This window comes from Periplaneta americana, chromosome 4 (assembly GCF_040183065.1).
Source record: "Periplaneta americana isolate PAMFEO1 chromosome 4, P.americana_PAMFEO1_priV1, whole genome shotgun sequence".
Lineage (NCBI taxonomy): Eukaryota > Metazoa > Arthropoda > Insecta > Blattodea > Blattidae > Periplaneta > Periplaneta americana.
In genome coordinates, this window is record NC_091120.1 from 72,228,253 (window position 1) to 72,242,193 (window position 13,941).

General features: G+C 34.4%; 1 protein-coding gene across 4 annotated transcripts in view; it reads left to right on the forward strand.

The window, feature by feature from the left end:
• Positions 1–1,743: 1,743 nt before the first annotated feature.
• LOC138697911 (uncharacterized) overlaps positions 1,744–13,941 on the forward strand; it is a 67,127-nt gene continuing 54,929 nt past the window's right edge. For all 4 annotated transcript variants that reach the window (XM_069823500.1, XM_069823501.1, XM_069823504.1 and 1 more), the window contains exons 1-3: positions 1,744–1,815; positions 9,554–9,664; positions 12,406–12,466. In XM_069823500.1, the coding sequence (XP_069679601.1) occupies positions 9,599–9,664; positions 12,406–12,466 (127 nt within the window). In that variant the 5' untranslated portion in view covers positions 1,744–1,815; positions 9,554–9,598. The remainder of the gene's footprint in view (positions 1,816–9,553; positions 9,665–12,405; positions 12,467–13,941) is intronic.

A 13,941-nucleotide genomic window follows, 5' to 3' on the forward strand; every position in this document is an offset into this window, starting at 1 on the left:
GACTCCGAACTAACACTCTATATGCATTTCTGGATTCGCCCATACGTGCTACATGCCCTGCCCATCTCAAACGTCTAGATTTAATGTTCCTAATTATATCAGATGAAGAATACAATGCATGCAGTACTGCGTTGTCTAACTTTCTCTAGTAACTTCATCCCTTTTAGCCCCAAATATTTTCCTAAGAACCTTATTCTCAAACACCCTTAATCTCTGTTCCTCTCTCAAAGTGAGAGTCCAAGTTTAACAACCAGTATGTGTGGAGAACAACCGGTAATATAACTGTTTTATAAATTATAATTTTCAGATTTTTTGACACCAGACTAGATGACAAAAGCTTCTCAACCGAATAATAACAGGCATTTCCCATATTTATCCTACGCTTAATTTCCTCCCGAGTGTCAATTATATTTGTTACTGTTGCTCCAAGATATTTGAATTGTTCCACCTCTTCGAAAGATAAATCTCCAATTTTTATATTTCCATTTCGTGGAATATTCTGGTCACGAGACATAATCATATACCTCGTCTTTTCGGGGTTTACTTTCAAACCTATCACTTTACTTGCTTCAAGTAAAATTTTCGTGTTTTCCCTAATCGTTTGTGGATTTTCTCCTAACATATTCACGTCATCTGCATAGACAAGAAGCTGATGTAACCCGTTCAATTCTAAACCCTCTGTGTTATCCTGAACTTTCCTAATGGCATATTCTAGAGCGAAGTTAAAAAGTAAAGGTGATAGAACATCTCCTTGCTTCAACCCGCAGTGAATTGGAAAAGAATCAGACAGAACCTGGCCTATAGGTCAACATCAAGAAGAAATATAGATAAATAGACGGTAGCAAGAATACTAGGGTCCATACCTGTGGAGTAATGGTTAGCGCGTCTGATTGCAAACCAGGTGGCCCGGGTTCGAATCCCGGTCGGGGCAAGTTACCTGGTTGAGGTTTTTTCGGGGTTGTTCGTCAATCCAAAACGAGCAAATGCTGTGTAACCTTCGGTGCTGGACCCCGACATTACATTATTACCTATTAATTGACCCTATTGGGCCTGCTGTGTAGTGCTGTATATTGAATTTATTAACATGGTGTTGTATTTGCTCTGCAATTTGCCAATTATAGCTATGCCTACATTTTGCATTTTTGGGTGTGATGTCTGTACTTGGCTCTTTTTAATTTGTTTTTATTTGGTGTTTTTCATTTATATCTGTATCTGTCTTTTTTATTTAGTTGGTATTTATTTGTTTTTTTTCCTTCCCTTTTCCCTTTTCCATTTTTAATTTGTAATTACACTTGTATCTGTTTTACCTCTTTTTTCGTGTTGTATGCAATATTTTTTTTATCTGTACTGTGTATTGTAATTGGGGCTTTGCCCTGTTGTGGACATAAATAGATAAATAAATAAATATTTCTTTCATTTCATTCAGACGGTAAATAACCTGAGATGTTAATACAGCGTCGTAAAATAACCCACTATAAAAAAGAATACCAGGAACATGAAGTCACACTGCCTAGGTAATAATAAAAAAAATTAATATAGGCCTATTTAATTAAAAAATAATCAAACGAAAAAAAATTCACGAATCTAAACTTAAACGTAATGTAGGAAACTGAAATAGTGAAAGAAATAATTTTATTGCCGCTATGGATTTTATTATAAACACGAAGTGTTACAACTAATAAACATGTTCGGTTGCTGTGCGCCTGGCGAGCACGTTGAGTAACCCGGGTCCAGCCTGGCGTCGCGGCGCGGCGGGCGAACTGGAGCGCAGTTTGCTTGCGTCTCTGGGGGAGATGGGACCCGCTCCATTGACAGGTAGGCCACCATTCTGGCGTTCTGTTGCTATTTATGAGACTTACAACACTACTGTTTTGTTATTTGTTCAGAATTAAAGTCAGTCTGACTATTACAAAAATATTGGGAGGAAAGATAGTAAATAAGTGTATTAATTTAATGAATGTTAAAATTAAATGTTACTTACTACAAGGGGGACAAGGAAACAGAGGAGGTGAGTGAGTAGCTGAGTGCTCTGACCGCTTTATACTGCGGTTTTGATTTTATAGGAAGCTAAATAAGTGTCAGAGACGATACAAAAAATCTCCACCTACATATCTGCCAGAATTTCTTCTTTGACGCTTTCGCTTCAGAAATTTAACTTTTCTGTCAACGAGGAAAGAGAACTCTTACAAAATTTTGCTATAGTCATTTAAGTGATAATAAGGTTTTTGTTAACACAGTGACGTATGTGATGATATAATCAAAGTCACATTTTTTCCTTTCAATTACAATACTAGTGTCGTTACTATTATTATCACCAAATAAGTCTACATTGTTTCTGTTACATATTGAAACCACACCAGTTTTCATCGTACTTCCTCAGTCACAGTTTCAGAAATAGTGAGTTTCTCCTGTAAAACTTATTGTTAGTATTATTATTATCCCCAAGTACAGAAATTGTGAATATTCAGTGCAAGTTATGCCGTGTAGCGGACAGTTTCTTCAGTAGTAACTCCAGAGTAAACTTTAGACTCACAATGATTCGTTGTCATTAATATATTATTACTATCATTATCGCGTATAAGTATGTTTAAATACAATGTCTCTCTTTTCATTTGCAAGATTAATTGGCCTTTGTGTAAGGAGTATGACACAGGTTACATAAGGAACTTCCTTGACAATCAGATCCGGAGTACACGATTATTTTCCGAAACACTTTATTACTATTATATTACTTTAGTGTTGTGTTTATTATTATTATTATTATTATTATTATTGTTTTTGTTGTTGATCTCCTTTAAGGTTATGTGTTCCTAGTTTTATGTTATCCTGCACTGTCTTAAGCCACGCCGACCACGTGACCACGTAATTCCGCCTGTCATTATTTAAGGGTGTTTAAATAATTCCAAAACAGAAAAGAACAGAACACGACAACGTATTATTATTATTATTTTTATCATCATCATCACCATCATAATCATTACTATCATTATTATTATTTGTTGAATTTTGCTCTCTTTTGAGATATATTGCTCAGCTGATGATGATGATGATAATAATAATAATAATAATAATAATAATAATAGTAATAATAATAATAATCCAAATATTGTAAAATTTCCTTGATGCATGAAGTTTTCATAGCATTAATTCCACCTCAACGTCAGTCTATTGCGAATACTTCTATTAATCTTTGTATGAAACCTGGATATGATGATATTGTTGTCACTTGGATATTAAAGATGCATGGCATTGTGACAGATAACAACGACTGCTATTAAGTTGTTGAGCGAGATAGATGTCCCTATGATCTTGATTAAGACATAAAATCCCCGCTGCATGGAAGTCGCTGTAGTAGGTTCGAATGTCGTTGGTGTGTATTCTACCACCTCAGAAACTTCTTGTCAGTAGTGCCGCATATTTAAACTCCGATCTGAAGGCACGCTGAACCCTCACTACTCTCCGTGTGCTATGGTATTCCAATATGCACCAACTACGTTCCTGTGGGTTCGCTATAACTCACTAAATGCTGCAGAATTCACACTGGGTTGAAATGTAAACATTCACATCATTTAACATATTTTTGTTCTATGCAACAATGGCACAATGACGAGCGAAATAGCAGGAATATTGGTTTTTTTCTTATGGTGCCATCTAGCCTATTGTTTTCTGCCAACAGATACAATTACACATCTCTTGAAATTCTCTGAGCCGTTCTTTCTAATGGCACTGGTATAAATTTCATAAAACGCATTGTTACAAAATTATAGGAATGTTTCTGTGGACATATTGTAACTTATACCTAAATAAAATCGTTTAATATGATCCGAAATAATAAGATTGTTCTTATTCTTTATTACAAAGCAAAACATTTCCTATGATCCCTAATTAAGACATTTGACTCCATTTACAAATTCTACAGTTTATACTAATATAGTTGATGTAATTTTTGACAACTTTATATGAAATAGTTATAGACATACACAGAGTGGATGTGAATAATGGCCTTGCAGATTTTCAGAGCGAATAGCTCATGTTATATGTAACAAAAAACTGTATTATATTGGTGGAAAGTTCACAGCTTCTTCAGAAAAAAAGAATTTTCCCAAATGTTTAACAGCCTCTTTTTCGGTAACTAGTGCGAGTTAGAATCGTGATTTTTGTCTATATCAATAGGAAATCTAGCAGAGAATAATTTATCGTTCTGGCGGTTTTTGTGTAAATTTAATTTTAAAAACCTCTAATTTCAAGCTACTGCACGATGGGAGCTACGGGCTGTCGGTCCCAGAATTGTTATTATTATTATTATTATTATTATTATTATTATTATTATTATTATTATTTATGAAAAGCGGCACTTAAAGTGACAAATGTTAAATGCATTAGTAATACGTGAGACTCATTTTAACATCATTTTCCTTATTTCACCGTTAACAAATGTATCTGTAAGGGATGGTAAATCCTGTAAATCTTCGGATAGGGAGTCGGTTCTCACCTTTTCTCTGCTGCAACCTCCCCCCCCCCATTGCTGTGTTGTTGTAGCCTCGGGCTATGGAAACTTAGACTGATTCTGCAAGGAAAAGCAGAAATTATTCTGCATGTAATTATTAAGTTATCTTAGCCAAAGGCTTTTCTGTAGACGCTAAGTGACTATTTGAATTTCACCGCCGCCACCACCGCCACCACCACAGCTTATAGTCAAAAGATCTCTTACGGTCTACAAAAGTTTTCTTGACATCTCTTCATCCAGAATTGCTTTCGTATTGATATAATACGGTGAAGTCGTAATTCTTCATTGACCTTGTTATCTTTCGTGACTGTATTTAATTACTGAGTTTCAGCTATTCCTGTCACTATGGAAACAACTGAAATTCATTTGTTTTCCTTTCATTTCACAACATAATTCCTGCCTAATATGTTTATAAATTTACAATCATTAAAGATCCAACGATTGATATTGCATTATCAGCTGTAGGGCAGCTTACGGCAATGCAAATGGCAGCCGTAATTTGAACAGTTTTTATAATGTGTCAATACTATTTTCATAATATCTGAATAATTTGCTGCATAACCATCCAAATTAAATAAGCAAGTTACTTTTCATCTTGAGATTCTTTGAAATCGTAATTTCTTTTATATCGTTGTAGGGCCTATCTCGATACGAAAACACTCCGGACATTGCCTTATTACGGAATAGTAATATACGTTACAAGAGCGGTATGTTGACGTTTTCATGGTCGAGGAAAAGAATGAAAAAGCGAAACATAGTTGAGCTTTTTTAATTTCCGAGAATATGAAAACAAACATACCACTCGTGTAACGTACATTATTTTGTGCGAAGATCGTTTATTACATACCTGAAAGACGAATTTCTAATTAATTGCAATGAAATCTCCATCATGGTTTCTGTTTAATGACGCCAACTTCGGAACACCAAAATATCTTTCTTCAACATTGTTGCTGTAAAATGTTTTCTGTGTTTACTATACTCCAGCAGGCCGTGATATACGTCTGTCTTTTTTTTCCCCCCAGTCTATAAATGCGAACTTAAAACAAACGGTAAAGTTATGTAATGATTTATTTTTCATTTTAATATTTAACAATATTATCTATATAACATATTGCAGTAATAACATCGGCATCTGGAATCTCGTTGATTTTTTCACGGCTTCCTTAATGTTACTTGTATCAGGAATGCAATAAGTTTCGTGGAGTATTAGATATTACTTAATTTTTGCAAATATTTAAAAACAATAATTAACATTGCAATTTAGGTGAAATTGCAGTGGTAAGTTTCCAATTTATAATTATTACTATGTTAAACGTCTCTAAAAATAATATGTTAAAAGCCTAAAGCAATAAAATGAATGTCGCGCTTAAGCGGTAAGAAGAGGGAAATTGTTGTGTGTGTTACGTTGGGAATACTGAATGTGGTATTTCACACTTACCGCGTATTGGTTCTGTGCGGAAAACAAGCAAATACGCACGATCTCGCACAAAAATGTTTTATTATGTGCCCTGAATCTCATCTGAAAATTATGAATAGTTATTCTGACAAACTTCTGTTTACATAGAGATCCATTTGGTTTGTAGCCTATATTTGATTTTGTTCCAAGCCGACGAATTACTTAACCAACTGAATTCGTGCTTTGAACATGCCGTCTTTGAATCCTGCTTATTATTTTTAAGGGTTTTTTCAAATTGTGAAACGAGTGTCAGGAAGGTAATCCTATGGCGAATCCTCGAACTTATCTCGAGGAACACCAAATCACTATCTCAAATTCCTCAAGGACAGAAACCTACGAGTTGATACAGCATTTTTAAATAACCAATTAAAAATATTGCGGTTCTGAAATACATATCTTTTTTCTGTAAATTTTCCACCAAATTTGTATCGACATATATTTTATGCATTTTAGCTTTCAGTTGTACTAAATTTGTTTTAGTCATGCTTTGAAACTATATAAAATATCTAAATTAATTAATTAATTAATTAATTTATTTATTTATTTATTTATTTATTTATTTATTTATTTATTTATTTATATTTTATTGCTAGTAAGTTTGAAATGAATACAAGTTAATAAATACAATGAAAGATAAATTAGCCCTCTCCTGAATGAGTAAGACTCGTGCTGAGGAGGGGATTCCAATACAGACAAAAATAAAATTAAAATTGAGAGTGGATACAGATTAAATAGTGTTTAATATGTTTAAAACCAAACTATAACTCCAATACAATTTTTTTTATTAATTTGGAGAGGATTCGTGGTTAAAATAATATTGGAATAAAATTTGTTTAATAATCTGGGACCTTGACTCATGCTATGATAAAAAGCTGCATTGGTTTTACATTTTGGTTCACACAAACGCAGAGAATTCATATTTTTGGTTCTATATGTATCTATATACCTTTCAAAGCTATTAAAATTTCTATAAAAGTATTTGAATAAAATAAAATAATACATTTGTTTAATATTGAAAACTTTGAAGTGTTTAAACAACAATTCAGTTGGGTAATCTTTCTGCTTTTTTTATTTTTAATACTTTTTTTTGTAGTAAAATTAACGGATAAAAGTTCAATTTATAAGTTCCACCCCTACCTATGATATCATACAAAAATATAGACTGAAATAATGCTAAATACATTATACGTAAACATTAATTGACAAAATATTTCTTAGAACAACAAAGTAACAATGTTTTACGTAATTTATTACAAATATAATGAATATGATTATTCCATTTTAAATGATTATCAATAATTATACCTAAGTATTTAACCTCATTAACTTCATTAATAACTGAACAATAATTGCAATTATTGCAATTTATATCGGAACAATCAGAATTATGCATTTTAATTTGTAGTATAGATGAAATTGGTTTATTACCTTTATTATTTAAAGAAAATGGGATAGCTATTGTTTTATCTTTATTAATATTAATATTAATATGAATTTAGTTACTACTGTTCATTTACTTTGTGAATATATGCCCAAAATTTTACAATACAGGTTGCGGCATTCGAATGTGACAGTTTTCATAACCTTCTGGTATACCACTGAGCCGAATTGAAAGAACACACTTATTCTGGAAGAAATATCAGTGCAATGCAATTTAACAATCTGTACTTATATTTTTATAAATTACATTTTTAACTAACCTTCGTGACAAAAAACACATTCTTGTAATCCACTTTCAAAATTCTGCATAACTCTCCTCAAGAAAGCGGGATCAATTGCTCTAATTTAATTGGTTATGCTTTCTTGTAACTCCATGATGGCATGTAGTCTATTACGATATGATCACCATAGGGATTAGTCAGGTGCCGTCATCAGGAAATAAGGTTTGCAGACAGACAAGAAATTAATATGTTGAAATCAGATATTTGTCAATTTATTCCACTTCATTAAAAATCTCGAGAAAAACCATTTGACGATTATTTCATTGGAGCATTAATGCTTGTGTTTGATTTAAAAGGAAAACTCATTAATTTTATATAAAAAGTAGTAATGTTCATGTTTATCATTATCGCATAAATTGGTTCACAGATAAATAATATGAATAAAATCAGATCAAATAGGAGAAGTTGCTGTAAATGAAGGCCACTTTTTCGGCACAAGAGATGCTGAAAACGTATATTTCTGCGAAAACTTTTGTTTTTGCAGCATCACAATCGTTACTTTAATTAAAATGTAAAAATACAAGTCCCTGCGGGGAAGGCGTTAATTCCCCACGTTCCTGGCGTTAACTGAACTCTGATCGTCTGGATTTGTGGCTACAAACACTACGACTAAAAACCCTTGACAGACAGAACTAATTAAATCTTGAAGTAAACAAACAAACCGCTTAAAAAGCTAAACAGAATCCAAAACATTCAAATAATAATTTACTGTAATTTCAATAGTCGAGCTGTTTGGACTTTTTCCATTGCTAATTTTTTAAATTGTAATATAACGTTTCGAAGAATGAAAATCTTCTACTATGAGAATCGTTACAAACAGCTAGCCTGTCTGACTGAACGACGACTGCCAGGTCGGTGCGAAATATAAAGACGGAACACACGATGTCATAAGTTGTTGTACCGTGAAATATATAGAATGAAAACAAGAATAAAAAGAATAATTCCGTGATTGTAACTAAACTAATTATATGGAACAGTAACATTAACAACAAGGAATAATAGACACTAATAGTCATCAGTGGAAATAGTGAAATTATGAAACAATAGGAAATAAATAAATGAGCGGGGAAACAAACTACTACTGCCATCTAGTGGTGGAAGATAATAATACATAAGTGGAACCAATTAAACTGCTATTGCCATCTAGTGGTGTAGGGAAACAAACTACTACTGCTTCTAGTGATGTTATTTCGTGCATTTTTTCTTGAATTTTCTATGTCCTGTTCGACTGTAGGCAGCCGTATGTCCGGAAGAATGAGACTGGGTTGGCTAATAGCGTTATCCGTAAAACTCATATGTGCGGCTTTCTTGTACTTCCTTTGAACCAGAGAACGCTCGGTTTGTAAGATAGAGATGTTTTCCCACTTTATTCTGTGCCCAGATTCAAAGCTATGTTGGACTATTCTGGATTTGTCTATGAGACACTGTTTAAAAGTTATACTTATGTTCTTTGATTCTAGTGGACAGGGGTCTGCTAGTCTCTCCTACGCACACACGACCGCATTCACAAGGAATGTTGTAAATGCAGTCTCTGGTGTCCGCAGGATCTGACTTGGGTTTGTTGTTGAACAGGACTTGGAAGAGTATATTTTTTTTATTTAAAGACCGTTCTGATATTATATTTCTTAGAAATTTTCTTGAATTTTTTTCGGAAGTGCCCTTGACATACAGTATGTTATTACAATGTACTCAGGGGTTCAGAGGAAGAAATAATGTCCTTGTTTTTTCGGTTATTATTGATGGTCCTATTGATGAATTTGTAGGGGTAACCATTGGATACAAAGGTATTGGTGAGAGACTGTAATGAATGTCGGATTAGTTCTGATCAACACACACTGTTAAACAATTTCGTTTCTTGTCTATTTTTAGATGTATGACGTCCTACACAGCATCAAATGAACATGGCTGCAAGGAATGGATGCCGGCCGTGATTCGGTGTCCCTTCGAATCCCCGTGATTATTGTGGCAATTATAGGATTGGTGAGTAACGTGATATTTCATCAATTTGCTACTTAGATAAATTATCAAATAATAAGTTTGGCAGAAACTATATTGTTGGCATCTCAGTTCTTGAACCATACGAGGGGAAATGAGAGGTATAGGAAAATTCACGACGCAAGTAGGAATAGAAGTACAGATTATGAGGTTAAGTACAGAGGTAATAGACCGGAAATTAGTGCACACAAGCCTGTATTGAATTAGATAGAAGTGCTGACCACACGTCACAATATTTTCTTCGCGTGTCAGTCTATTTGATATTCTATAAATATGCAGATGGGCTAAATGTAAAGTCTATGCCATTTAGGAAGACGTCGCGAGGGGGAAAACGCGCGAGTGAGAGTGCTGACTATTTCTGCTCGAAAAAGCTTCGGAACACGTACAATCTTAAAAAAAAATTTTGACGCACAGACACTTTGAAAGTCCCGGAAAGGAGGCAGTGTGCATGATCAGACATACAATGAAATAAAACTAATCTTATTTCAACTTCTCCTTCTCTTGTGAACCAGGTCGCTCGTTCTCTGATCATGTGCACTGCCTCATTTCTGGGACTTATAAAATATCTTTGAGACGAAACTGTTTTCTAAGACTGTACAGGTCACCTCAAATATTATTTCCATTGAGTTTGATGTGCAAGAGTCTGAATAATTCTGTGATTTGTTAGAGTGCCACATTGATATTTAAGACTTTGCGATGAAGGTAACATTTACTACCGTGTGACACAGAAATCACTTATCAATGGGAAAACAACGTTATTTTGAAATGAAAAATATAGGACCACGATAAGAACCACAAGAACGAGAAAGGCCGTGATAAGGACCACGACAAGGATCACGTTAAGGACTACGAGATCATAACAAAAGCAACAAGAACCACAATAACGATCACGACAGTCACAAGGACTACGATAAGGAATATGATACAGACAACGAGGACCATGCAAAGACAACAAGAGTTACGACACAGCCCATAAAGACCACGACAAAGACAAGGACCACGACAAGGACAAGGATCACGGCAAAGCAAGCATCACGACAAAAACAACAAGGATCACGACACAGACAACAAGGACCACGACACAGACAACAAGGACTACGACACAGACAACAAGGACCACGACACAGACAACAACGACTACGACACAGACAACAAGGACTACGACACAGACAAGAACCACGGTGAATACAAATGAATACAACAAATACTACAACGAAGGCAACAAGGACCACAACAAAGGCAACAAGGACCACGACAAAGCAAGCATCACGACAAAGACAACAAGGACCACGACACAGACAACAAGGGTCACGACACAGACAAGAACCACGGTGAATACAAGTGAATACAACAAATACCACAACGAAGGCAACAAGGACCACAACAAAGGCAACAAGGACCACGACAAAAACAACAGAACTAAGAGAATTTGCAAGAACCATGATAGGAAACACAAGATAGACAAGAACTACAAGGATTATTACAATGACAACTTCAGCGACCACGATAAGAGACGTGGCAAAGACATGGACCACAATAACAATAAAATTACGACAAAGACAACAAGAATGATGATAAGAATCAAGGCAAAACAAGCACAATGATAAGGACCATGACAAAGACAATAAGTATTACAATAAAGACTGCAACAAAGATAACAATAAACCACGATAAAGACCATGACAAGGGCGAAAAGTACCATACTTATGATCACGATAAAGATCACGGTGCTTATAGTGATCCTTGTAGTGATACTTTCCAATACCCTTGTCTTTGTCTTTGTCGTGTTTCTACATTTATAATTTGAAAATAATATTTTCTTCATTTTGCAAGCGAAATTTGTATCACGTACCTTTCCACAATTTCATGAAGGATAAAAGAGCATGCATGTAAAATCGAGAACTATACTAGTAATACACAGGCAAACTAAAAACATTTTGCACTGGGGTGTACTTGTGATTAGAGTTGTGATAAGGGTAGGGGTTGGTTGGAAATATGCATGAGCGGCCAGACATTTTCCTGCACGGATACATCTATAATACCTGAACAGGGATGAGATAAATGCTCAAGTAGTAGAATTGCTGACTACACATCCAATGGACACATGTTCGATTCCCGACATTGAAGTGCAATTTATCTGACTCCTTCAGGACTGAATGTGTGTCGCTTGTGTTATAACTTATATGCCCCACGTTTTCTGAATCGGCTGTTCCCATTAATTAATTTATTCATTTAGTGTTCTGCTCAAGAGAAGGCCTTTCGCTGCAAACCCAGCTTCCTCCGGTCTTTCCTCTTTTCTGCCTTCCTCTTTGTTTCCTCATATGATCCATTTGTCTTAATGTCGTCTATCATCTGATATATTCTTCTACCCCGAACTCTTCTCCCGTTCACCATTCCTTCCAGTGTATCCTTCAGTAGGCTGTTTCTACTTAGGTAGTGACCCAACTAATTCTTTTTCCTCTTCCTGATCAGTTTCAGCATCATTCCTTCTTCACCCACTCTTTCCAACACAGCTTCATTTCTTATTCTGTCTGTCCACTTCACACGTTCCATTCTTCTCCATATTTACATTTCAAATGCTTCTATTCGCTTATCTTCACTTCGTCGTAATGTTTCCATTAATTCTGCATGTTCATTTACATTCCCCAATAAAGACAAAATGGTTAGAAGATCTAAAAAAAAATTAAAAGTAAGCTAATGTTTGACTGTTTATTTTGTTGCTTCAGGTGTGCAGCGCACTGCTGGTGGCAGCCTTTACCACGCTGCTCTCTCTTCACGAGGATAGCTGTAAGGATCTTGTATGTTAGAAATTCGGACAACTACATGGTGCGCAAGATGTTCCAAAATATGAAGTCAGAAACGTGTGATATATCCTACATCAAATACGACCATTTTCACAGTTTTGAAATTATTAAATAAATATACAACAATAAGCTAAACATTCAGTCATGCATGTAACAAATCAGAGAAATCTAAACCTCAGAAATGGCCTCCTTGATCACAGTTGTAGACACAAAAAGAGCTGACCTTATATAAGCATTCCTCATAATTAGAATAAATTAAAATGGTAGGTGTTAACACATGATTTAGATGACAAAGATATTGTACAACCATACGCATAAAAATATCCCCAGCTGCGGACATAAATCTTCCAAGGGGAAGAACACGAGCTGCATTCCTTGCAAAGAAATGGAGTGTGTGATCATCTTCTTGTGAGAATTTTGCTTTCTTTAAGAAATGGTTCTGCATTATGCTGGTCTCATGATAAGGAAGTCCCGCAAATTGTGAATGGCTAATGTTGGTTCATAATTCCCACAGGAATGGGGACAAAACTAATCTATCTTTATGGTGATGGACGATGCTGATGATCATCATGATGTTTAATTTTGTAATGTACATTTGTAAAAGTCGCAGTGTAGGCTAACAGTTTGTAAGAAGAAGAAATATTTACTTGAAAAAATTGTGACTTAAAAGTGCACTGCATACTTAGTTCAGATTTTAAAATTCTATTAAAAATACATCAAAATAAAATTGTGCCAAGGACGAGTTCAATTTATGGCCTTGAGATCTAGCACATGTGTAAAGGGTCAGAAGTACTTGACACCTGACATCTTAAGTTCCAAGACCCGGTGGAATAACCAAAAGATTAATTCTGATACAGTCACCGTGAAAGTCTGAAAACTCATATATATATAAAAGATTATATTTTCACATCAGAAAAGTTGGCTGAATACTGTTAAATAAAAAGAAATAAGGACAAGTTAAAAGAAATTAATAAAATACTTATTTTAACTCCAATATAGGCTATGTTCACCTCCGAAATTTAATTATTATCGCCATTAGTAACTTTAATTCATCTTAGTTACAAGTCATAACAGATGGAAAAAAAATGCAATATTCCTTTTATTAATTCAGTAAGTTCAAAATATGAATTGTTTATGAAATCTTTTCATTTTCTCGTGCTATTGAAAAAAATTGCAAAGTCTTGGAACTGAAGACTGACACAACTATATTTGTTGAAAATATCTGCCAAATAATATGACTGACAAATCCAGACTTGATATTGAAAATGAGAAACCAGATCAGATTTAAATTTTGAAAGAAAACACTCAACCTATTCATTTTTCAATTAAAAATGCGAGTCTACACTTTTTCTAGTGCTACGTATGTTGCCAATTCGATGTATTTGTATATCATCTCTTTACATGCCTTTTCTTAATACGAGTGTCAATGCTTAAGAATTGATTAAATTTTCCACTTTT